Source organism: Neofelis nebulosa, chromosome 17, assembly GCF_028018385.1.
Source record: "Neofelis nebulosa isolate mNeoNeb1 chromosome 17, mNeoNeb1.pri, whole genome shotgun sequence".
NCBI classification, from domain to species: domain Eukaryota; kingdom Metazoa; phylum Chordata; class Mammalia; order Carnivora; family Felidae; genus Neofelis; species Neofelis nebulosa.
In genome coordinates this window covers 55269368-55294249 of record NC_080798.1, presented here as the reverse complement: position 1 = coordinate 55294249, position 24882 = coordinate 55269368, and the positions used below count along the sequence as shown (strand labels likewise).

Sequence of the window (24882 nt, the reverse complement as noted above, 5' to 3'; positions counted from 1 at the left end):
GCCAGAAACAGCGCCAGCAAAATCGCCGTAACGTGCTTACCTGTATCGAGATCTCCGATAACATAAATACTGGCTCCTATGGGGACAGCTCCATAAACAAAAGAAGAACTGGCGGGGATGCATAAATTCTGGTCGTTAAGGTAGATCCACCTGAAAACGAACAGACAGACAAAACAAAGGAAGTCAAGAGGATGAGGTCTAGGAAGACGACAAAGGTGGTTGGCCAGTCCAGAGGACAAGGTGCCGCGCCAGTTCAGCTCAACCTGCTTCCCCATTTCCTTCCTGTCACTATGGATGATACCTCATTTTGTCCGTTCTAGAATGGCACCCACTTTGAAACACAAAGCGTACGCACTTTTCAATCTGCTTCTTTGGCTCAGCAAAACGTTCCCGAGACTCAGTACCCCGTGGCTTATACCATACTTTGTTTCTTACAATTTTAAGTGGTTTTCCATTGTACGGATGTACCAGAATTTGTTTATGCGTTCCCTCGCCCATGTTCCTTTGGGTGCTTTCTGGCGTTCGGCTCTTGTGAATACAGCCGTTTTGGACACTGGAGTGTAAATCTTCTTTGCGGATGTTATGTCACAGAACTGGTTATACAGCTAAAGGTGTATTCCACCAGGTAAGGAAATGCCGCACCGTCTTCCAAAGTGTTGTGCCATTCTCCGTCCCAATGAGCAACATCTGAGGCTTCCTATCGCTGGGGATTACTGCCAGCTCTCGGGAATGTGGGTCTTTCTGATTTCAGCCATGTTCGTGGTGTGGGCTTGCGGGCTTCCCGGAAAAGAAGGATGCTGGGTGTCTCTGTGTGTGCTCACTGGCCATTTTATCAGTCTTCTTTTGTGAAATGTCTGCTCAAAGATTTGCTCATTCTTAAAACTGGGTTTTCTATTTTCTTCTTGAATCGTAAGATTCTTTGTGTTTTGGGGATACAAGTCCTTTGTTAGATACGCAGATCATGAATATTTTCCCCGGCTTGTAGATTATCTTTTCATGTTCTTAATGGAGACTTTTGAAGAAGAGTTTTTAATTTTGATGAATCACAATTTATTCTTTTCTTCCTTTCTTTCTTTTTCTCTCTCTCTCTCCCTCCCCCCCCTCTCTCTCCCTCTTTCTTTCTTTCTTAAAGGTCACGCTTTCTATGTCCTTTTAGGAAATCCCTGCCTATTCCAAGGCTGCAGAGGTTTTTCCTCTTATGCTTTCTTCTGGAGACTTCACAGTTTCAGCTTTTACACTCACGTCTTATGACACATTTCAAGTTGAATTTTCGATACGGAATTAGGTAGATGTTCACTTTCCTTCCATGCAGACCTCTAATGGCTCTAGTACCATTTGCTGAAGAGACGTTTCTTTCCCCACTAAATTGTCTTGGCCCTTCTGTTGAAAATCAATTTAGGGGCGCCTGGGTGGCTCAGTCGGTTGAGCGTCCGACTTCGGCTCAGGTCACGATCTCGCGGTCCGTGAGTTCGAGCCCCGCGTCAGGCTCTGGGCTGATGGCTCAGGGCCTGGAGCCTGCTTCCGATTCTGTGTCTCCCTCTCTCTCTGCCCCTCCCCCGTTCATGCTCTGTCTCTCACTGTCTCAAAAAAAAAAAATAAAAACGTTAAAAAAAAAAAAAAAAAGAAAATCAATTTAATAGCCACTAATAGGACCCAGGCCTCTGAAAAGATATGGCTGATTCCCCAGGTGAGACAGAAAACGCAAGATGAGCCTGGAGTGCCTTGTGCGCCTGACACGAAGTGCTTAAAGGACGGGGTGTGTCCGAAGGACACAGAGCTGACAGGAAGGCGTTCCCAGTGGCCAAAGCTGGAACGGTTGAGCAACAAAATAAAAAACGATAGCACTGCATTTATAACTCACAGAGTTGTGTGGTGTCCCAGCCAAAAATGCATAACCAAACCTCAGCTTCATCATGAGAAATCATCAGACACACCCAAATTAAAAGACATCCTATAAAAACACGGATCAATTATCTTCAAGAATACCATGGTCATCAAAGGCAGGGAAAGACCAAGGAACCATCGCAGATGAAAAAAGACTAAAGAAACACACCTGAGTATGTTGTCGGATCCCGCATGGGATCCCAGAGCAAAGGGAAAAGAGATTAGTGGATGAGCTGGTGAAATTCGAATGAAGACTGTATTTACTTAACAGTACTGTACCAACATAAATATCCTGATTTTGATATCTGTACTATGGTTACGTAAGATGTTAACATGAGGAGAAGCTGGGTGCATGGCTTAATGCAGACTCTATTTTTGCAACTTTCCTACCAGTGTAAAACTATTCCAAAATAAAAGCGTTTTTTTTTCGTTTGTTGGTCGGTTTGAACACCACCACCACCAACCATAGATTCTGCTATATAATGGCGTTCACTTAAAGTAATTGGACCAAACAATTTCCCTTTAATAGCTAAAGACATAGCTGCGGGTGTAGCAGACCTCATCAGACCCCGGGATTGTATCTAAGCCCTTAAGAACTACCACGTCCAGGCCTACACTCGTTATCGGAGGGCAGGGCGTATGGATGTTATTCCTGTATCTCCAACTCTGTGCTATTGAGTGTCCAGGAAGACGGCGGCTGAGATCCAGCGCATCTCCGTGTTAAATACAAATGTGAAACTGTTTCACTAAGAGCAGCACTTTCCTTTCAAAGAACTCTTCCCAGATTGTTACAAAGCAGCAGCTTCCATATTTGGAATTCTAAGAAGCACGGACCTTCAGAGATCACGGAACCACTGCAAAGCAAGGCTAATGTAAGGCTGCCAGAGTCTTAAGCCCTTCGTGCAACATTTGATTCATCTTACATCGGAATGGTGACTGGTACCCAGCAGTTTGCTGGGACTAGGAATGGTTTGGTCCCTGCTCCCAAAATGTCTCTAGGAAATAGGGAAACGGAAACATCCAAGAGCTCTCCCTGAAAAGTAAAAATGGGGACCTGAACAGGCCTTTGAAAGAAAGTGTCTGAAAACGGCAAACTACAGTAACTGGCTTATTCACATTTTATGTCTTCAGGGAGAAACATCACTATTGAAGCCCTGACATTTCAATTCTTCCCAGGCTCTGAATCAAATGAAGCCAGTGAGTGTCCCCAGGCCTTGTCTCCAGCTGCACCCTACATCCAGGACCAAGGCCAGCGGGGAGGCACACGACCCCTCCAGGCGAATCCATGACGGGGCCATGTGTATCCGCACGAGGGTAACCGGCACTGCTGACTGAACATCTGTGACTAGATTATTTACTGAAAAGCACATCAGAACACAACAATATTTTGGCATAGTTTTGTAGAGCTGAGAATCTCACATTATTCCTCCCTGGAATAATTAAACAAAGCTGAGGCAATCGATCTATGTAGATGATCTACCAAATTTGGTCCAAAGCGGATCAATGACTCAGAGTTCCTGGGTTTCAGACAAATAATCCTAGGTGATCTATTTCATATAATGCGGAGGCTTCAGATGAAATAAAACTGATACAAAAACTTAAGTGCATCGTGTATTTACCTGCTGCTTGTAAAACGGATATAAAACGGGCACCTGGGTGGCTCAGTCGGTTAAGCGTCCGACTTCAGCTCAGGTCATGATCTCACAGTTCGTGGGTTGGAGCCTTGCATCAGGCTCTGCGCTGGCAGCAGGGAGGCTGCTTTGGATCCTCTGTCTCCCTCTCTCTCTGCCCCTTTCCCCCCAAAAAAGACACATTAAAAAAAACAAAACAGGAATAAAAGGCATACGGTTTTGCCTTTCTTTCTCTGCCATCTAGCACCCCGTCGACCTTGGACAATTTAGCTGTCATGTGTCAAATGCAGAGACCAAACACCCCCACTGACATCGAATGACCTGTGGGCATGAGCTCGTGGCCAGTGTAAAGTGCTTTGCACAGCGGCCAGCACCTAGCGGCCGTCCCAGAGTGACAGTCATTTTTGTAACGGACAGGGCAGTGGTATGCCTTTAGTTACAATGTTTTCAAACACGGTCTTATGAGGACTTGAGGCTGCAAGGACGGTCCTCTGCTAACTTAGAATGAGCAATGTCCCCTGTGAAGGAGACTTCAGAATATAGCCCGGCTTGTGGCAGTGAGCTTTAGAGAGAGCAGGACAGGAGGGAAGGTCAGGGGAGGAGGGACAGTGAAGAGGGGAGAGGGACGGGCGATCAACTGGAGAGGAGAAAGACAGAGGGAGCTTTAGTGAGGTTCTGCTTCCAGGAGGGAGAAGGAAGCTCTTAACAAGCTGATCCCCCTGGGAGAAAGCAGGTGCCATAAACTTCGGGCAAGAGACCAAAGCCATTGCCCGACGGCTCTGGAGACTAAGCCAAAGCAGGCAGATTTGGGGAAAGAAGGTGAGAGTTGAGCACACAACCCCAGGGAAGGAGCCTGCCAGTGGTCTGGCAGTGTGGGCCAAAGGCAGCCTTGAGTCTGTGAGCCCAGAACCGTGAGAACTTGAACCTGAGGTGGGCCTCCAGAACTGAAGACGGGCTCGAGCGGCTGTGTGCAGCAGGTGTTACAGCCGCCAAGGAATCCTACCAGGTGCGTGGCTGCTAAAACTGTCAGCACAATGCTCTGACAGCACCAGAAAGCACCTCGGGGCCCCGACAACGTACCATTCACGATGTCCGGGACGCAGCCCAGAATTACTCAACCGACGAAGAGCCAGAGAAAGGAGGACCCATTCTCAAGGGAACAAACCATAAACAGACACCAACTCTGACGTGCCCGGGGTGCTGGGATGATCTATCAGGTGGGGACTTGAACGTGGCCAGAGTAACTACGCTCCAGAGAGAAAGGGAAACACGCTTCCGAGAAGATAGGAGATTTCGGCAAAGAAAGGAAGAAATCTAAAATTCTACCTGAAGAATCTGGCAAGGGAAGAGCAAAACAAACGCAAAGTAAGTCAAAAGAAGGAAACAGTACATGAGATGAGAGCAAAACACAGTGGAGAAAATGAAGGGCCTTGAAAAGATGAACTCCGTGTTGGGCTTTGCCAATAGGGGGCGCCGGAGGGACCCGAGGCCAGGTAGGGGAAAGGGCTTCTTTCCCGGGCTTGGTGTGCCTCTTTCCTTCCTCCCGCGGGCTGCAGGCAGGAGGCCCGGAGGTGCTTGCCCTCAGCAAAGTCCTCTGCCACCCAGCAGGCCGCTTCCTGCACACCAGCTCTGCCCCCAGCTCCCCAGCGTCCTGCACGCAGTGGCCACGGAGCACCCTTGCAGGGTGGGGAGGCCTCTTCCCAACACGCTCCTTCTTAGGGTACTTCCCTCAGCCCTAAAGATAGTAGTGGCTGCACTGCCCAATTTAGCTATTTATGCACTCCTCAGAGCTCTCTTTCACCCATCAGCAGTTAACCACCTCTTACTAGTGAGTGATCGTGTGAATTACGTCTTCCCTGTTCAGATGACTGGTGTGGTTTCTGCCCCTTGACTGGGCCGCGGCTGAAACAGATCTGGTCAGGAGTGCGGTTCATCTCCCGGTGTCTTACAAAGGCTACTTCCTAACCATCAGATTCAAACAGCATAACGCCAAGGGGCAGGCCAATAGGATGTCTTAATGGAACACCAAGATGATCAAAATCCCCCCGGACTAGCAGAGGGCAGACAGCAGGGCTGACGTGGCTCTGAGGCCAGGCAGTGCAGGGGTACCACTGGCCCTGCCAGGCAAACTGCTTCCGGGAGTCCTTGCATATCGGTATGAAGAAAGAGCAGGAGCTAGGTCAACAGCAGCATACTAAGGCTGGGGACCGTGTTGCATAAGGACACAACATCCACATAAAGATACTACATCTGGGACTAAGTCTGTGATCCGTGTAACCATCTGATTATGTTTAGGAAAGCACACGGCTGTTGTCCAAAATCCACCTGCTTTTTCTACCTTTTAGGCGAATCAAGGGGGGACGTGAGAGGTAGCCCCACTCTTGCATTTTCAAGTCTTTGATGGCGGAACCAATTTCTGTCAATTGCTCAAGGGGGCAGAACTGCTTCCGGTCTTCCGTCGTGGTAGGGAAGGAAAGTTACAGCGGACTTCCCTCAGCCCTTCTTACCACAATGGCCCCGACCCCGCGGGAGAACCCACACGGGATTCCGCCAGCTGTTAAGTAAGTCTGCTCAACTACACGTTCAGGGATCAAAACATGAAACCGACAGGCCTTGACTTCAACAGTCACCATGACTGGTCTATAGAAACCAAAGGGGGGCATCCAGGCAGAATGGAAGGTGAGCTTTTGTGGGTGACCGGGAGGGTGGCAGGACTAGTGAGGGAGCCGTGACACCGGGCGCAGTAGTAGGGGATGCCTGTCATTCTGGATTCACGAAGTGGCTGCTGCGACGTGGCACGAGTTAGGGCAATTTCTTTGCTCTCCTTCAAACACTTTTGTTTTTAGTCAGAAACACAGAAAATACGATATGGCATTTTTCCAGGAAAGTTTTAGCCTAAAAATAGGGAACAAAGACAGGAAAGACAAGAGATTACTTAAAACCAATAAATGTTCTCCAATCTCACACAGATTGCTCATCTGGCAACAGTTTCCATGGTATGCAAATATAACATACTTGGAAACATCTGCTCTGTTGAGAAATAAACTCCTGCTATATGTAACTTTCTTCCTGTAGAGATTTACGGGAAAGCCTGTGTTTTAAGGCCATACGGTGTGGTGGCTGGAAAGGTGACTGTGCGGCCAGAGTGCCTGAGTCCAAATTCCAGCCCCACCACTTGTGAGACCTGTGTGTCTTCGGGCACATTACATAACCTCTCTGTGCTTCGGTGTAAAATTGGAAGAAAAGGAGCACCGATACTCAGAGGGTTGCTTTTTGAAGACCGAATGAGTGATGAACGAGTCAATCCACGGCACTTACTGTTATGCATATCTTTAGTGTCACCTAAACAAGTAAGAATCGTAGATGTCATACTGACAAGAGAAATTCAACTTTCCTCATTCTATTATTTAAAAACGAACACTGGCGGGTGCCTGGCTGGCTCGGTCGGTAGAGCATGTGACTCTTGATCTCGGGGTCTTGGGTTCAAGCCCCACATGGGGCCTTGAGCTTACTTTAAAAACTAACAATGCACAGGGGTGCCTGGGTGGCTCAGTCAGTTAAGCACCTGACTCTCGACTTCCCCTCAGGTCATGATCTTACAGTTTGTGAGTTTGAGCCCTGTGTTGGGTTCTACGGTGACAGAATCCCTGCTTGGGATTCTCTCTCTCCCTCTCTCTTTGTCCCTACCCTGCTTGTACATGCATGCTCTCTCTCTCAAAATAAGTAAATAAACATTAGAGAACAAAAAAACTTAACATTGGACAGCTTAGGTAGAAGGAAACTAACAATCCCTGAATTTACTTGGAAGTGCTTTTAAGTAGCAAGGAAGGAGCCATACTCTTATGTCTAATACTTACGAACCGAAGGCAAGTAATACACTTACATTCAAGCTTATCAACTATAAATATGAAACAGCCTGAAAGAAATATAAAGGTTCTAGTGATTTATAGCATATCAAGGACAGACTGAGAAACTGTGTAGCCAGATTTAAGTCCTATAAACCAACAGGGACAGGGAAGAGTGAGGCATCAGCGGCCTTAATTACCCCAGCAGACAAGCGGCATCCTATAGCTCACGCTGCCTAAACAGTAACTCGGTCATCACGAAAAAGGTGCATGTCAGTATTTTACCAGAAATCAAATGCACTGACCAGTGCTTGTAAGTCAAGTTGAGCAGACGGTCTCAGGATTCAGTCGGGCAGGAATTAACATAGTACTTTATACCTTGGACAGTCGGCCCTCACAGTAATGTATCAAGAGAAACGTAGAAAGTCTTTGAAATTCTGCCCCCCCCCACCCCCCACCTTAACCCCACAGCAGACATGCTCTCAATTGCTCTCAAACTTTGTCTAATAAATTTTCCTAACACTGTCTATTCCTGTAATTGAAGGAGGGAAAAAGGCTATGCAAATATCCTGAATATAAAATATGTTAAAAGTTAGGTGACATTTATTTCTATCTCTAAAGTCTTGGAAACTGCACCTTGTTTGCCCTAATCTCAAACAGTAAGAAATTAAACGCTGCATGATAGCACCCCCTTCTGGTAACACGGTTGAAATCCCGTAACAAGACGAATTTTCCCATGACCTCTAGGATTTGAAGGGAATAGTCCTGTTTAGTGGCTATCACAGTAAGATGTGTGAGAGGCGAGAAGGGGAGGGGGCGGGTGGGAGGGTGCCCGCTCTACAAGACAGGTATGGCAACGTATCAGACGCTTGAAGACTGACACCACACTTCCATCCACAGAACCAACCTTCCATTGAGCAGCTGACACAGGTAAGGTGTGCTGCTGAAGCTAAGATCCAGAGCTGGCCGAGCTGAATCTTGCCCCTAAGAACCTTAGGGTTAACGACTGCAATCCACGAGACATGAATTGAATGTCCCGGCATCACAGACTGAAGAACCTAAATCGGACCGGGAGGTGTGAGAAGGCTTTCTCCGGGCAGCAGACCATCAAGCACAGTCTCGGAAAAGGCCATATTAATTGGATAAACACTGGAAGGGAAATTTTAGGCAAAAGGAATAGTACAACAGCACAGAGCTGAGATCATCGTAACGTGTTTGGGGGGAAAATGCTGCTCGGCATGACTCAAGCAAAGCATCTGTGTTGAAGACTAGCAGAGAGAGTAGACAAAGGCCGTGTCATGCTAGGTCATACATGCTAGGTTAATGAGTTTAAACTTTAAAAGCTATAGCTTTTTTTATAGCCAAAAATGATTTTAAGTAACCAAGGATCGAGGTCTGATACAGATTTCGGAAACACTTTTCAATGGTTTTAAGGTTAGAAATACTTCTGAAGTCAGACTAAATATCTAGTGGGCATCAGGCATATGTCCTAAATGGATGAGATAATTCAGTAAAGTAACTTGAAAACCAAACTAAACAACTCTAAGACATGACTTTGAAAGCGTAAAGGAAAAGTTGCAGAAGTTACGTGAAACCGCTCATAATTACCTTTTAAACTCATCGTGGTAGAATTCAGACTTGCAAGTGACCATCTCACTGCCCTGGATGTCTTCACGACTTCTGACTCCCCCAAAAACATACAGTTCCATGGCAACTCCACAGGCCACAGCTCCAAATCTGAAAGGCCACACAGAGCATATCAGCTATTGGATTTACAACCCATGGTTGTAAATGGATTGATTCCCTAACTCCTCTTATGCTTGTTGTAACACCGTGACATACAGGGTTTCATGAATATGTGGGTCTTCCTTTTTAGGAAATGGTTTATTCATTCACTTTTAAAAAAATTTATTTATTTATTTATTTATTTTTTATTTAATATGAAATTTATTGTCAAATTGGTTTCCATACAACACCCAGTGCTCATCCCAACAGGTGCCCTCCTCATTGCCCATCACCCACTTTCCCCTCTCCCCCAGCCCCCATCTACCCTTAGTTTATTCTCAGGCCTTAAGAGTCTCTTATGGTTTGCCTCCTTCCCTCTCTGTAACTTCCCCCCCTTCCCCTCACCCTTTATTTATTTTTAAGAGAGAGAGACAGAGACAGAGAGAGTGGGCGGGGGAGGGGAGAGACAGAGAGAGACGGAGACAGGATCCAAAGCAGGCTCCGCACTGTCAACGCAGAGCCTGACGTGGGGCTGAAACTCATGAACCATAAGATCATGACCTGGGCGGCAATCAGACGCTTAACTGACTGAGCCACCCAGGTGCCCCTCATTTACTTTTAGAGAAACCAAATGCCAAGTCAAGACAAAGGTTCATTTGAAAGAAAGGGGGGATCTACAAAGTCCACGTCCACGCTCTCCTACCTTCTCTCTTTTAGCGGACAAATAGCAGTCCACTGCTGGGTCCTTGGGTCGTAACATTCCACAGATTCGAAGAGTTTTCCATATGATCCTCCGCCCATGGCATAGATTTTCTTTTTCATAGCTGCATAGCAGCCAATCTGAAAGGAGAAAGCAACAGAGGGGAGGCAAGACTGGTTATTCAAGTTAAACAAAGGCTACCTTTAGTCTAGAGGGTACCCTAGGGTATCTGGGAAAGGATCTGATTTTTAAAAAAAATTTTTTTTTCGATGTTTTTTATTTATTTTTGGGACAGAGAGAGACAGAGCATGAACGGGGGAGGGGCAGAGAGAGAGGGAGACGCAGAATCGGAAACAGGCTCCAGGCTCCGAGCCGTCGGCCCAGAGCCTGACGCGGGGCTCGAACTCACGGACCGCGAGATCGTGACCTGGCTGAAGTCGGACGCTTAACCGACGGCGCCACCCAGGCGCCCAACATTTATTTATTTTTGGGACAGAGAGAGACAGAGCATGAACGGGGGAGGGGCAGAGAGAGAGGGAGACACAGAATCGGAAACAGGCTCCAGGCTCCGAGCCGTCGGCCCAGAGCCCGATGCGGGGCTCGAACTCACGGACCGCGAGATCGTGGCCTGGCTGAAGTCGGACGCTTAACCGACTGCGCCACCCAGGCGCCCCAAGGATCTGATTTTTAATAGTCAAACTATGGTGTTTTCCAACCTCACAAACACAGGATTTTAAAAACGAGAAGAAGAGGAAGCACACATATTGTTTGTTAAACTCCATCTAATACTATTACACTGAGATATACAAATACCCTAAGTTTTTAAAGTTTATTTATTTATTTATTTACTTATTGAGAGAGAGAGAGAAGAGAAGAAGGGAGGGAGAGAGAGAGAGAGAGAGCACATAAGTAGAGGAGAGGCAGAGAGAGAAAGAATCCGAAGCAGGCTCCGCACTGTCCATGCAGAGCCTGATGCGGGGCTTGATCTCACAAACCGTGCGACCATGACCTGAGCCGAAATCAAGAGCCGGACACTTAACAGACTGAGCCACCTGAACCACCCGGGCGCCCGAAGCCTAGTTGTTAAGGGGGCTTTCCAGGCTCTCCATTCTTCCACCACTCTTCGAAGATTCCAAGATTTAGATTCCATCTTGAACGGATGTCACTTAGTTCCTGCTCCGAAGTGAGCAGGGACTGATAGTGGGAACCCAGCACTTGAGCTGTAAATACCCACGGGACTGCCCGAAGGTCTGGCGTGATCAAGAGCCCCTCCGTCCCACACCAGGGAACGGGGGCCCTGTCTTCACTCTACTCAGTCTGCAACGGCGGTTCTTGCCTGCAGACTGCGTCTCCTCAGGCCTGAACAATGATTGAGAAAACAGGTCTGGAAGACCTGCTCGCTTCCTAGGACAGCGCCCTCGGGACACATCTGGCAAGCACGGGTGTGGACACCGCAGGGCCCACCATCAGGGTGAGCACTCACACGCTATCCTGGCGGACGGCTGGTAACAGAGGCGAGCCACCGACAGCGACAGAAGTTCGCGACACTCGTTCTTCTAACGCTGTTGATCCTACTAAAGGGCGTGTGTGGGAAACGAGCAAACGCTAACTTTAAAACCCAACGAGTAATCCCAAGACGTGGTTCTCACCTTTCTAACCATGGTCAGGTCAGGTTGCTTTGTCCAGGTTTTAGAATAAATGTCGTAGCGCTCCATGGAGATCAGCTCTTTCTCACCATCTTCTCCTCCTAAAATGTACAGCATTCCATCTATCTCCACAATTCCAAAATTATGCCGCGGCTGAAAAGACAGCAAAGGTCTCTGCACACGGAAGGCCAACTGCCAGACTGAAAGCAGGTAGCCACACGCTATTACAAATTACAGATACCATGATATTCCAGAGTTCCAGGCTCAAAGCCTTCTCTCTCAGATATTTGTGATTTCCCTGGCAGCTCACCCTTCTGCCACAACAGACAAAGAACCCCCATCCCGGAGCGATTCCGAATAAGGGAATCACCCATGTGATAAATTCACTGGTAGAATCATTATTTCTCACTCGCCGTGGCTCACAACGACAGTAGCTTCTGGGTGAATAAAATTATCCGTGTTTAGGTAAGTGTTTCCAGGTTGGTGTGAAAGCCAAGTAAGAGCCACAGCAACAGCGCTGCCTGAGGCTGGGAGAGGCATGGGGAGGCCAGGCTCACGCTAAGGCCATCTGGAATGACAGAGGCCTGAGGTAGCTCACACTCGTTTGCCAGCAAATACTTCCTTAGCGTCCCCGCTGTGCCCGGGATTGTCGCAGCACTGAAGATAGAGCCCTCAGCACACAGACAAAATCCCCGGCCACCAAGGAGTTTGTGGGAACACTAAAAATGTCCAGCACGTGAGAAGGTGCTGTGCCTCACGAAGAGAAAGAAAACAGGAAGTGTGGTGGGAGCTGAGGGGCCGACGGAAGGCCTCCTGGAGAATGCTGTGAGGACACTGAGGGAAACAAGGAGCGAGGTGCAAGGGCATCTGGGAAAGGTCCCAAAGCAAGAGCGTCTGTAGGCTGGAGAAAGGCACAGGGAGGAGCGGGAAGGTGGGCACTAGCACAGTGGGGGTGGGGGGCGTGTGGCAGGCTCCCTGCTTCTCCTCTCACATCTCTGCAAATGCAAAACAAAAAGCGCTAAAGGGAAGAAAGACACCCTCTCAAAGCAAATGAAAAAGCTTTTTACCTCATTCATTGGCGGCAATGCAGTCCACGTATTTGCATCTGGGTCGTACTTTTCTCCTGAGCTCAGGGTCTGCTTATTTTCATCTTGGCCCCCAAATACAAACAAGAATCCCTCTGCAAAAATCAAATGAGACACACAAGGAAGTTGAAACTTTGGTCTCCACCCCCCTCCTGCCGAATATAAACGCCCCAGCTGTAGAGACAGTATGTGGAGACAACTTCTCTAAGTACAACAGCAGTGGGTGTGAGGTCTTGACCACAGTTCACTGGATCCTTAGTGAGGGAGCCTAATCACATCTGAGAGTCACTCTGACTATTGTAGCTCCCTCAGCACCCGAGTGCGTTCCCACTGCCCTACAGCATACAACCAAGACTGACACCGCCCATGCAGACACTGGGCAGCCGCATCAATTCTATTTCCCCTTTGTGACTCTCAAACGGCTTCTCATCTACAGCCCACGTCCGCTCGTTCAAGACCCAGGAGCACTCAGATCCAGGGCACCGTGGGCACTTCGTATTCAAGACAGGATCTAAGAGTCACTGTTCAACTTCCTGTTTCAGGTAATGGTGGATCCGGTTATTTATACCAATTCTTGTGCAACACAGCTAACCTCCTGGACCAAACAGTTTTGAAATGAAATAATCTTCTGAAAAGAGAAGAAGCCAACAGGACAGTATGGCAAAGCTTGAGATAAAGCGGGAGCTGGAGAGGTTACCAATCATGGAAACCATTTTGCTCTGAGGGCATTTACCAATCTGGGCAATTTCCAACCTATCCTGTAAGGCTTTGAGGGCATGAAAAAGACAGAAATCAAAACCCCAGGCCCATAGAAAGTGTGGCTTCTGGCAGGGGAGCCTCTCCCAAGTTCAACCAGAACCAGAACCCAGATTTAAATCTCCTTGCTTGTCTGGAAGACCTCAGGGTTTGCATCTGATTTCCAGTAATTCCAAATTTATAGTGTTTACAGGCAACTGGAAGAAACAAACGTAAAACTTGTGTGGAAGAAAGTACCTTTATCTAATCTTTAGATTAGAATATTCTAAGATTATAGAGCACCAAGTTATTCCTATAAACACTTTTTAATAAAATGACCAGCACCCACCCAAAGATACTAGGACATAGAAAGCAGACTATGAAGAAGAACCGGCAACAGAAGACAATAGGAAGCAGCCTTGCAGAGACTTCAAATTTCAAATACTGGACTAATCAGAAAGCCAACAAAATGACAAAGCTTACTATGTTTAAAAACTGAAAGACACATTTTAAGATAACTCTTGGGAAAAGGGGACTACAGAAGTGACACAGTGGATTTAAAAAAGATCTAAAGAGAATTTCCAGGAATACAAAAAGAAAAAAAACTAGATTACAAAAAAAATCCAGTAGGTTGGTTTAATGGCGGATCTGTCAGTGTTAAAGAGAGCACTCATTAAATGGAGGGTACATCAAAAGAAATCACAAAGAGGGCAACACATGGAAAGACAAACACATGGAAAACAAAACAAAATGAAGGCAGGAGGCTGAGGACAGAGCAAAAAGGAGTAGCCATGTTTAACCTGACTTCCAAAAAGCAGGAGGAGAGAGGACAATGGAAGAAAGGCGATATTTAAAGACATGAACATGAATAAGAATTTTCCACATTTGAGGAAAGGCCAAGCCACAGAGTGAAGATGCCCTGAAATTCTATACCCAGCACAAGTATCCATTAGGAATGAAGTCAAAATAATGACATTTTTAGACAAACAAATCCAAGTGTTTGCTACCCGTAGACCCACATTAAGGGAAATTCAAGAGGATGAACTTCAGGGAGAAGGAAAATAATCCTAGAGGGAAGGTCTGAAGAAGAAGAAAGAAAAACAAAGAAAGTGGTGGATAGGCCGGTAAACAGACACTCCATAGATACATATATAAAACATAGATGAATAAAACATGTTTATATGTAAATATTTATTCATAAAGTCCTATTTTAATACTGCAAGACTGTGGAACATGAAAAACAGCAGAAATCCACTTAGACTTTGATAACTTAAGAATACAGGCTATGGTTTCTATGATGACTTTCAAAGGAATATAGACAAAGACTATAACTTCTAACCTGGAAGAGAGGGAAAAAAGTGAACGACAAAAAAAAAAAAGCCCATCAGTTAAAGCAAAAAAGAGGGGGCACGGGCAGGAACAGGAACCACTCGGTCACCTCACAGACACACTCACTACAGCTGGACACAACCCCATCCTCGCTGTTCAATGTTTCTGAAGCACCAACCCCTCCAGGAAATCTTGCAAAATTCATGACACTGGAACCACAGTGGTGGGTGTGTGTGTGTGAAAATCACAAATATATATACATACTATGGGAAGAAAATGTGAGGAAGCTAATTCTGAGAAGACAGAACAGGGAAATCAGACCCACATCCTGTTGGCTACACCGCTGCCTCCCGCTGCTTATTCCTAACAATTAACTTCAATAACCTTGGAACCCACAAAATGATTCCACTTCTGTCCTATGGTTTAGCTTTGGCCAGCTCTATAATCTGGTACAGCTTTCAAAATCTTTAAAGCAATGGTAGCGGGCAAGCAGAGACTATATAAGAAGAGGGGTTCCAGGAAGATGATTGACAGTAATTAGAATTTAGTGAAATGGCACCTGTGGGTGAGCCCAAGCGGGCAGGCCCAGGTGCAGAGAAAAGCAGCCAACAGTCAGAAGGCAGCAAGTACAACCTTTCCCATAACCTCGCGGGAGGGCTTTGAATGATGTGGAGCTGTTTTCAAACTTGCAAAGGTCAGTGAAAGATACTTTCTATTGTAATGTAATTTGAAGGCTTTGAAGGAAAGTAATATTTTCTGAAGTCTCACACGAAATGTCTGCTTTCACATAACAGCTTTACTTTTGATACAGTTACTATAATTCTGAATGGCATGAATTTCAAAAATGGGGCTGGTGTGGCTCAAAGGAATTCTGTGTTCAGGGTGTGGCCACACAGGCAACTGATGGGAAGAGTCACTGAGTCCTGCTTTTTCATCAGTTACATCATCAGGGAAAATGCTCCTCTACTAAAATTCTCAAAAATAGCTCGGTATGAGAGATTCAGGAGCAATAAAGACTGACAGAAGACACTCTCCTCCTTACAGAGTCTCGAAGGCTAGAGCTAGACAGAAGATGTCACCAGAGAGATAATACAATTATCTCTCAAAATTAAACTTAAATCTTTACAAGGTTTTGCGTCATTCTGTACAACCCTGACATTACATATTACTTGATCTTGTGTTTAAATAAAATTGACCACAGAATGGTACCTGCTGAGAGAACTCCGTGGTTAATTCTTGGCATGCTTAAAGGGGCCAGTTCAATCCAAAGCTGCCTATTAGGGTCATAAAGAGGGCACATACATCGCATCGCTGCTGTTGGTTTCCGGGAACTAAGGAAATAAATAATTGATTAGCAGTTAAAGTGCTTTATATAGTTCTGCTTACAATAACGATGACTAGTTTCATTGCTCTCGAGAACGCTTAAAACATTTTTAAAACTCTATTGCTATGATGTTTAGATACCAAAAACAACACTATGAATCCCTGCTCGCGTGGAAATAGCTCTCCCCTTACACGACTGTTGAAACGATTCACGTCCAATACTCACACTCTCTCTTCTCCACCCACAGTCACAATGCACTCGGAGTAACCCCGCGGCTTGAAGTTCGCCAGCATGGCCTCCCCCTGCTGCGGCTGACTCAGAGGTATGTTGCTGCACTCCTTGACGATTTCTCGCACCAACGGTTCGTTCAGCATCTGTTCCCGTAAGTAGCTGGAGTCTAACCCTGAAACCCAGAGCGCTGACATCACGTCCTTCATGTGGACCTGCACGACAGGGTAGAAAGAATGGGGAGAAAAACAATGAAGGATGCAGCACACAGTGTTTAGAACATCCCTCTTCTGGCTCACAGAGACCTGAAATGATTAACAGCTCATCGGCGGGCAAGTCACAAGCGCGGGCGCTGCATGAATATGCTTTGCCGGCCCTTTTCCTTTCTACTTCCCACGGCCTTAATAAATAATACAAGTTTAACTTGAAAAATAATCAGTTCTGGGGTGCCTGAGTGGCTCAGTCGGTTAAGCGGCCGACTTCGGCTCAGGTCATGATCTCGTGGTCCGTGAGTTCAAGCCCCGCATTGGGCTCTGTGCTGACAGCTCAGAGCCCGGAGCCTGTTTCAGATTCTGTCTCCCTCTCTCTGACCCTCCCCCATTCATGCTCTGTCTCTCTCTGTCTCAAAAATAAATAAACGTTAAAAAAAAAAAATTTTTTTTAAAAAAAAAAGAAAAATAATCAGTTCAGATTTATATCTGATACAGCACCAAGAAGTTTCAAGCGGCTTTCTTTACACCCTGAAGGGTCACCTTACCAACGGGAAACCTTGGAGCTAGGCTGGAGTGGCCTTATTTCACACGGCTGGATGTGCTGGGAGTTCAATCACATTTACGGAAACGTTACACACAGTAATAGCTTGATTCGATATGGTGCAACAGGCAATGAAAATGGAGCAACACTAATATTACAAGATTGGGACGCCTGGGTGGCTCAGTCAGTTGAGCGTCTGACTTCAGTTCAGGCATGATCTCGCGGTCCATGAGTTCGAGCCCCACATCGGGCTCTGTGCTGACAGCTCAGAGCCTGAAGCCTGTTCCAGATTCTGTGTCTCCCTCTCTCTCTGCTCCTCCCCCACTCACGCTCTGTCTCTCAAAAATAAATAAATGGTAAAATAAATAAATAAATAAATAAACATTACAAGAAAAATATATAAAAGCCACAGTTCACAAGAATCCTGAGTACTCTGTGTTTCTTCATTATTGTTAAAAAATATCTAACATGTATAGTATGAATTATATACTTTTCACAATGGATCATTAAACTTGAACTGACGGCAGCATTCTACACACGAGGCGAAACTCCTTAATGAAGAGTTTTTCTTGATTTGGCAACAGTCGTTTTAGAGTATACTCTTCTGTATCCTGAGTCATACATAACAGCCTTTAAGATATGAAGTCTGTAAGTCTTCGAACCAAAGGAGGAAGAAATGCCTCTTGTTTCCCTGGCAACCTCATCACTTGAAGAAGAAAGGAAGGGGCAGCTAGTGACGGTGGTCTCCACGAGCAGCAGTGAACTGAGAACGCTCCTATCTCCTTTCCTCATCCACCCGCCTAATGTGGAAAAGAGAGCGCTAACTACCGCACTGAGACTACAACCATACAGCAGCGTGTATTTCTGTATCATACCATATAAGAGTTTCTATCTATAATATAGTAGTCCATCATTTCTACAGAATTAGAAGTTAATTCTACAGAATTAGAATTAAAAGCCTACAGAATTAAAAGTTTTTTTTTTTTTAATTTATTTTGAGAGAGAGAGAAAGAGAGGGAGAGAACGTGAGTGGGGAAGGGCAGAGAGAGAGGGAGAATTCCAAGCAGGCTCCACGCTGTCAGAGCAGAGCCTGATGCGGGGCTTGAACCCACAAACCGTGAGATCATGACCTGAGCCAAAATCAAGATTCAGACGCTCCACTGACTGAGCCACCCAGGTGCCCCAACGGCCCTACAGAATTTTCACTAGAACCTCAGTCAACAGTTACGGAGAACAATTAACAATGCAATGATACATTCTGAAAACTACTTTAAAACCTGACATATGGGGCGCCTGGGTGGCGCAGTCGGTTAAGCCTCCGACTTCAGCCAGGTCACGATCTCGCGGTCCGTGAGTTCGAGCCCCGCGTCGGGCTCTGGGCTGATGGCTCGGAGCCTGGAGCCTGTTTCCGATTCTGTGTCTCCCTCTCTCTCTGCCCCTCCCCCGTTCATGCTCTGTCTTTCTCTGTCCCAAAAATAAATAAAAAACGTTGAAAATAAATAAATAAATAAAATAAAACCTGACATAGTTCTTTTTTTGCATACAGTAATCGATGCTGGAGGCTATAAATATTGGACTCAAAGCTCTGTGATTTCCTCCGGCCCCCAGTGTAGAAACAATGTGGATCTAAAGCCTGATATTCTCTGAGACCCTTCCTCTGCAGCTGTCGCTCCCAGACTCATCCCATCTAGAACTGCATCACCATGAAGACAGCAGAGAGCTCTCCTGCCTTCTGCTGAATGGTGTCCATCACCCAGGGAGAGCCCCCTCCCCTCACCCGTCTGCCAGAGCCTGTGTGCCCCCTCTCGCTCCATGGCCTCTGTCAGAGGCCCGCACGGGTTAGCCCAGTAATGGTGGACAGAAGGATGCTGAACAAAAGAGTGGGGGCGCTGAATTTCTATAATCTCCAGCCTAAGCCTGAAATGCATTTTCCCATTAAAGACAATGTACAAGAGAGATCACGTTCCTTACAAGTACTAAAGGTTTCATTGGTATATTACGAGTTATGTGAGCTTTTGCAGTGCGGTCTGAAGAAACAATGGCTCCAATGATCCTATGCAAAGATGTACCACAGACACCTTTTATTTTTTTAAATGTTTTACTTATTTTTGAGAGAGAGAGAGAGAGAGCAAGAGTGAGCAGGGGAGGGGAAGACGGAGAGGAAGACAGAGGATCTGAAGGGGGCTCTACAATGAGAGTGGAGAGCCTGATGTGGGGCTCGAACTCACGAACCGTTCGATCATGACCTGAACCAAAGTCCAACGCTTAACCGACTGAGCCACCCAGGCGCCCCCCCACAGACATCTTTTAGATCACAACTTTGTAAGTCCATCAGGCTGAAGGGGAAAGACAACACATCTATTCTGTGGATTAAATAAACAAATGAATGACATAAGTAAGTAAGAAGGCAAATTAGACCATGTTATACCCCACAGGTACCTTTCTTAGCTCTGTATCGTGTGCTATCCACCGGATCACTGCTTCAAACACGTATCTTTCATTACCAACATTTAACTTCTCCAGAGAAATCACTTCTTTAAGCTTCTGTGGACTGAGTTCTAGGAACTCTTCTGTGCTGCTGACGTCTCGGAAATGAGTCTCCAGGTACTCCGTGGCCAGGTAATGGACGTGGTGGAGGCAGTAATGAAGTGCAAAGTCGCGGATACCGATGCAGTTCTCTGCGGCAATGCAGCCTTCTAAAAACTCACAGCACAGAGTTTTCAGATCCGTCAGCAGGAGCAGGTCCGCTGCCTGCACAACATCTTGGATTGTGTCTTCGCTCAGCCGGATCTGCAAGAGTATCATCAATATTTTACATTGGAATGTACAGATTGAAAACCCAAACCGCTAACCTATTAGGCCGAACCACACGAAAGCTCCACTTTTGTAGGTCAAAGATGATCGAATGAATATTGGCAACGTCACACGGTCCAGCCTAGGGCTTCTTTGTCAAGAGGAGTTCGAGGGCACCCGGTGAACCCTCACAAAACATGAGCAGCATGTGGCCGGCTGACTTTTCCCAGGGCTTCCCTTGCTTTACTGACATGAACCACCATGAACCCTCCGCAGGCGAACCGTCCACCCTGCTCACTTCCAGGCCTATGTGCTGGGAGTGGACAGGTCCGCATTCTGTGGTCAACTGAAGGAGGTTTCTTTAAATGCCAGCCCTGAAACTGTGGCACATCTTGCCTCCAGATGTATCACATTCCGTCTTTTGCCAGATGGCACGTCAGACACGCCACTCTAGCCCCTTGGCGAGGGGAGGGCCACGCTGCCCGAGAACCTCATTCCCAATGCCAAACATCGCACTCGGTGCGACCCGTGCACTCTGGTCTCAAAGGTACTCTCTGGCAGAAATCCCTAAGGTAGTATTTCTTGTTTATCGTTACGAATTTCGCTTTTCCTTAATCTTCTGATTCTTCTTCCTCCACCCACTTGACAGTTTCTGCACGCAACATGGAGGCGACGTAAAGAAACAAGTCTCTACAAGACTGCCACCATCACAACAGTCCAGATTCTCCTCTCCCAAAGAATGGATGCTTCTCCCACCCTCGGAAATGAGAGGGAGGGATTCCAGGTTACAGGACCACAGGGAACATTTTACACATTCTGTACCACAGATGCAGAAAAAGAATGTATGACTGCCAATCACCTTAGAAAGTGAGCAACACACTGTGGAAAGAAGTGTGTCGAGTAGGTCACAAGTAGGGAAACCTTTCCCTTTTACTTGAGGTGTTCAATTCAGCCACAAAACAGTGGCTAGTGGTACACCAGTCAGATACACGCATGTGAAAACACCACGAAATTCCATCTCAATTAAGACTAGACTGTCAAATCAAGAGTTCGTTATAACTTATGCTGCAACTATGGTTTTAAACCATAATTAATTTAAATTGGGGACAAAAAACACAGAAGTCAATCTATAAATAAGGTTTCAAGATTCAAATCCAAGCCTGAAAAGGAATATGCTCTTATTGGCTTATAACTTATAGCTGCTGCTGAGCTGATTTTAAAAGTGAGATGAGAGGCTGGTCCTCAGCCTGGTTTTGTGATGCTCCCAATTTTGTGATGCTTCGGTATTTTAAGGACCATCCCAAAATTAATCTAAATTCATTTATTTTTAACAATCACACACAAAACCTTACATGCCCACAACCCCCCCCCCCCGCCCCCCACCTAGCACTCAGAGGAAAGAGAAGAGTGTTCAGAGAAAAGAAAAGGGGAGGACATCATGAAATTAACCCAAAACCTTCAAAAGGAATGACAATCACCAAGGTTGACCAAATGAGTATATTCAGAGAAGGTAAGCAGTGCGTCCAGAATGCTTAGAAAACATGGAGGAGATGGCTCTTACAAACGAGAAAGGTAAAACAAGATGAGGAAGGAATAAGGGAGAGAGTAGGAGAGAAGCTCTCAAAAAGACTCAAGATAAAATGCATTCTCACATAACTAAATGTAAGATATGCTATGTTCCTCCTGTCATAAGCCAGCCCTGGCGCTCACCTACGGTCATTCTTGGGAGCCCTCGTGCTACATTTCAAACCACGTAATCAGGGACTAGGGGCTTGAGGATGGCGAAGAAAAAGAAAGAAGTCTAATCACTCACTTTCTTCGCTGGGCTTCATTAAATCCCCCAGAAATGGAAGTGGGCACAGAGAGCAAAGGGACACGGGCAAGAACAGGGTACAGCAGGGATATTGGTCCTACCGAGGCAACAGGAGCCAGGAATCATGAATACAGGTGCCTGCCATTAGAGTAAATCTCAAACTCTTTATTTCTACAAAATAAACTCCCACCGCCCAACGAAGCTCCCATTTCCAGGCTATGGGTACAGAGTAAGATGGGGATTAAGATTTAAAAACAAACAAACAAAAAAAGACAGCCGTGGAAGGAGCACCCAGTTTCTTCCTCTCTCACGATGGAAGGTGGAGGTCGGAATGATAAATACAAAAACCGGTACGGGGTGAAGATTCTACCCAGCCTGCTCTTAAGAACAGAGCCCGGCAAGAACAGCGTTGGGTGCCATTCCCAGCAGGAGAGGCGCGTCACACGGACAATGACAGATGAAGAGGGTGGGGCTGCTCCGTCACAGAATGATGAAGGAGACCCTGACCTTGAGAGGCTTCTCCTTAGTCTTCCTCCCTGTGTGTCTCATCATACCTGCCCACTGAAGATGTAATCCAGGATCTCTCTCATAACCATTACCGATATCCCTTCAAGTTCAATCTTATAGGTTGATCCATCATCTTTTGGAGGATTATAGTTTAACTTTGTCCTAAGAAAGGGAAAAAAATGTAAAATTTCTATGAAAGAACAGACATAGCTGTAAATATTTATGCAGTAAAACTCTATAAAGTAGATTATTTATCAACATATGAACCCCAGCTGGGAAATGTAGCTTCTTAACTTTAGGTTAATATACAGATATTTTTATAACTTTCAACTACAAAACACTTGTTCCAGGGTTCAGAACGACTTCTTAAAAACCAAAACAGACAACCACAGAACTGAGATCCACCTGAGCAAGGATCTCTGTCTACTTCACCTCGGGAGACCCACCCCATTAGGCTTATTCTTTTCATGTATTTAATTACCTAATTATTTTCAATAATGTAACAAGGACCCCACGAGCCTACCACCCAAAACAAAAGCTGGGACCTTGACTTCCACCTGCTCCTACCCACACATTCCTTCTCCCCATTCACCCCTCTGCAGTGACTATCCATCCTAAATCCTGGGTTCCATCTTCCTTTGCTTCGTTGTTATTCCTGTACCCACGGAACCGCTCTCCTGGGGGTTGCAGCCGCAGCACCCTCGCCACACAGGTGCTGAATACCTCCTCTTGTTTGTGGCCACGTGCGTTTCCTCTTCTGCAAAACACACGCTATGTTCAAGTCTCTTGTTCATTTTTTTAAATTGGGCTCATTGTCTTTGTATTGAGGTGGGGGAGTTCTGTATTATATTCTTGATACTAATCCTTCGGCAGGCTTCGCACTTTTGTTAAAGGTAATGAAGAATGTGAAGAATTTTTTCACAGTGAATGCTTTTTAGGTCTTGTTTAAGAGCTGGGACCTTACTTGACGTCTAAAAGATGTTTGTAACTTAGCAGTGAACCTAAATTTGACTTAAGATCCCAACCCCACCCCTGGAGGCTGGGAACTGGTCGTAAGGGGCAGCTGTGGAAGGAGGGTGAGTCATGAGCAGAAAACACACGCAGGGTGACGGTGGTGACAAGGAGTCGAATTCCCAGGTCCTACCTCCACGTACCTATGCGACTCCCCGTGAGGCCCTCCCCAGCGTCAGCGGAAGTAAGTGATTTACACCCTGAAGGGTGTAAGACTGAGGCTAGGTCTGGACAGGGGGAATATCAGGCACGTTTGAGGGTGGGTATATACTGCACCAGAAACGGAGAGAGCAAAGACTTGTTTACATACTGAATGCTGCAACCATCAATCTTTTCCCCCTCAATTCTGCCCTTAAAATGTTAAAAAACCAGACCTACATTCTCCACACAAAAATACCTGGAAGATTTGATCGGCCCTGAAAGCAAAGGCCCAAAGATAAGGACATAGGTCTACCCCAAGAGCACATGACTTCAAAATTCTGAAGGAAAATTATTTCCCACCTACATTTTTATAACCAGCCAAATGTCAGGATAGGGCAGATATTTTCAGCTGTACATGGTCTCAAAACAAACGATCTCCCATGCGGCCTTCTCAGTGTGCTGCTGGAAAACGTGCCCCAACAAACAAGCGAGTACGTCAAGAAAAAGGAAGATTTCAGTCATGGAAAGACATGACCCAACTCTGGGAAGAAGTGCAGTGAATGCAGGGAATGGTGCAGAATGGTCTTAGGGCAACAGCTGTATACAAGCAGAAGGAAGCCAGTCCATCCTGGTGCCAGCGGGAAGCCTTGGGAAGCCTTGGGAAGCCTTGGGAAGCCTTGGGAGCCCCTGAAGACCCCGAGAAGATGAAACTGATGGGACAGATAATATATCTGGAGGTGCGAAGAAGATACGCAGACAGCCTTGTTTCCTCCCTGTATTTCAGGTCTGCTGTTGCCCCTACAGTTCCTATTGAAATAAATTGTTTTACTCAAAAGGTATTTCAGGGGCACCTCGGAGGCTCGGTCGGTTAAGTGTCCGACTTTGGCTCAAGTCATGATCACAGTAAATGAGTTTGAGCCCCGCATCCGGCTTGTTGCTGTCAGCTTGGAGCCTGCTCCTGATCCTGTCTCCCTCTCTTTCTCAAAAAGAAAAAAGAAAAAAACATTAAAAAATAAAAAATAAGAGGCGCCTGGGTGGCTCAGTCGGTTGAGCGGCCAACTTCGGCTCAGGTCATGATCTCGTGGTCTGTGAGTTCGAGCCCCGCGTCAGGCCCTGTGCTGACAGCAAGCTCAGAGCCAAGGGGCCTGCTTCAGATTCTGTGTCTCCCTTTCTCTCTAGCCCTCCCCCGTTTGCACTCTCTCTCTCACAAGTAAATAAACATTAAAAAAAAAAAAAAAAAAGTTAACTATACTTTAAGAAAAAAAAGGGCCGGGGGCGGGGGGGCGGTGGTGGTGGTGGTGGGTGCCTGGGTGGGTCAGTCGGTTGAGCGTCCTACTTTGGCTCAGGTCAAGATCTCACGGTTCATGAGTTCAAGCTCCACATCAGGCACACTGCTGTCAGTGTGGAGCCCACATTGGATCCTCTGCTCCCCTCTTTCTCTTCTCCTTCCCCGCTCATGCTCTGTCTGTCTCTCTCTCTCTCTGTCTCTCAAAAAATAAACATAAAAAAAAGTTCACTATACTGTCATGTGTGTTCACAATGAAGGATCCCTTTTAACGAGTACAGTTTTCTCTCAGCAGGTGGAAGTGAGAAATGGCTAAGAAAGAGTCCTGTAGATATGAGCACTATTTCAGACCTCTCTAAAAGCAGATCCTTTCTGGGGCGCCTGGGTGGCGCAGTCGGTTAAGCGTCCGACTTCAGCCAGGTCACGATCTCGCGGTCCGTGAGTTTG

The 24882-nt window shown here is 46.3% G+C and overlaps 1 protein-coding gene across 2 annotated transcripts in view; it reads right to left on the bottom strand.

Moving 5' to 3' along the window:
- GAN (gigaxonin) overlaps positions 1-24882 on the bottom strand; it is a 64503-nt gene that overhangs the window by 13475 nt on the left and 26146 nt on the right. Inside the window, exons 2-10 of one of the 2 annotated variants that reach the window (XM_058709712.1) lie at positions 22046-22160; positions 19325-19675; positions 16130-16347; positions 15790-15911; positions 12499-12611; positions 11435-11584; positions 9789-9925; positions 8969-9097; positions 41-150 (exon numbers count right to left, since the gene is read on the bottom strand). In XM_058709712.1, coding sequence (XP_058565695.1) covers positions 41-150; positions 8969-9097; positions 9789-9925; positions 11435-11584; positions 12499-12611; positions 15790-15911; positions 16130-16347; positions 19325-19675; positions 22046-22160 — 1445 coding nt within the window. The remainder of the gene's footprint in view (positions 1-40; positions 151-8968; positions 9098-9788; positions 9926-11434; positions 11585-12498; positions 12612-15789; positions 15912-16129; positions 16348-19324; positions 19676-22045; positions 22161-24882) is intronic. The other variant, XM_058709713.1, reaches the window with a different exon arrangement.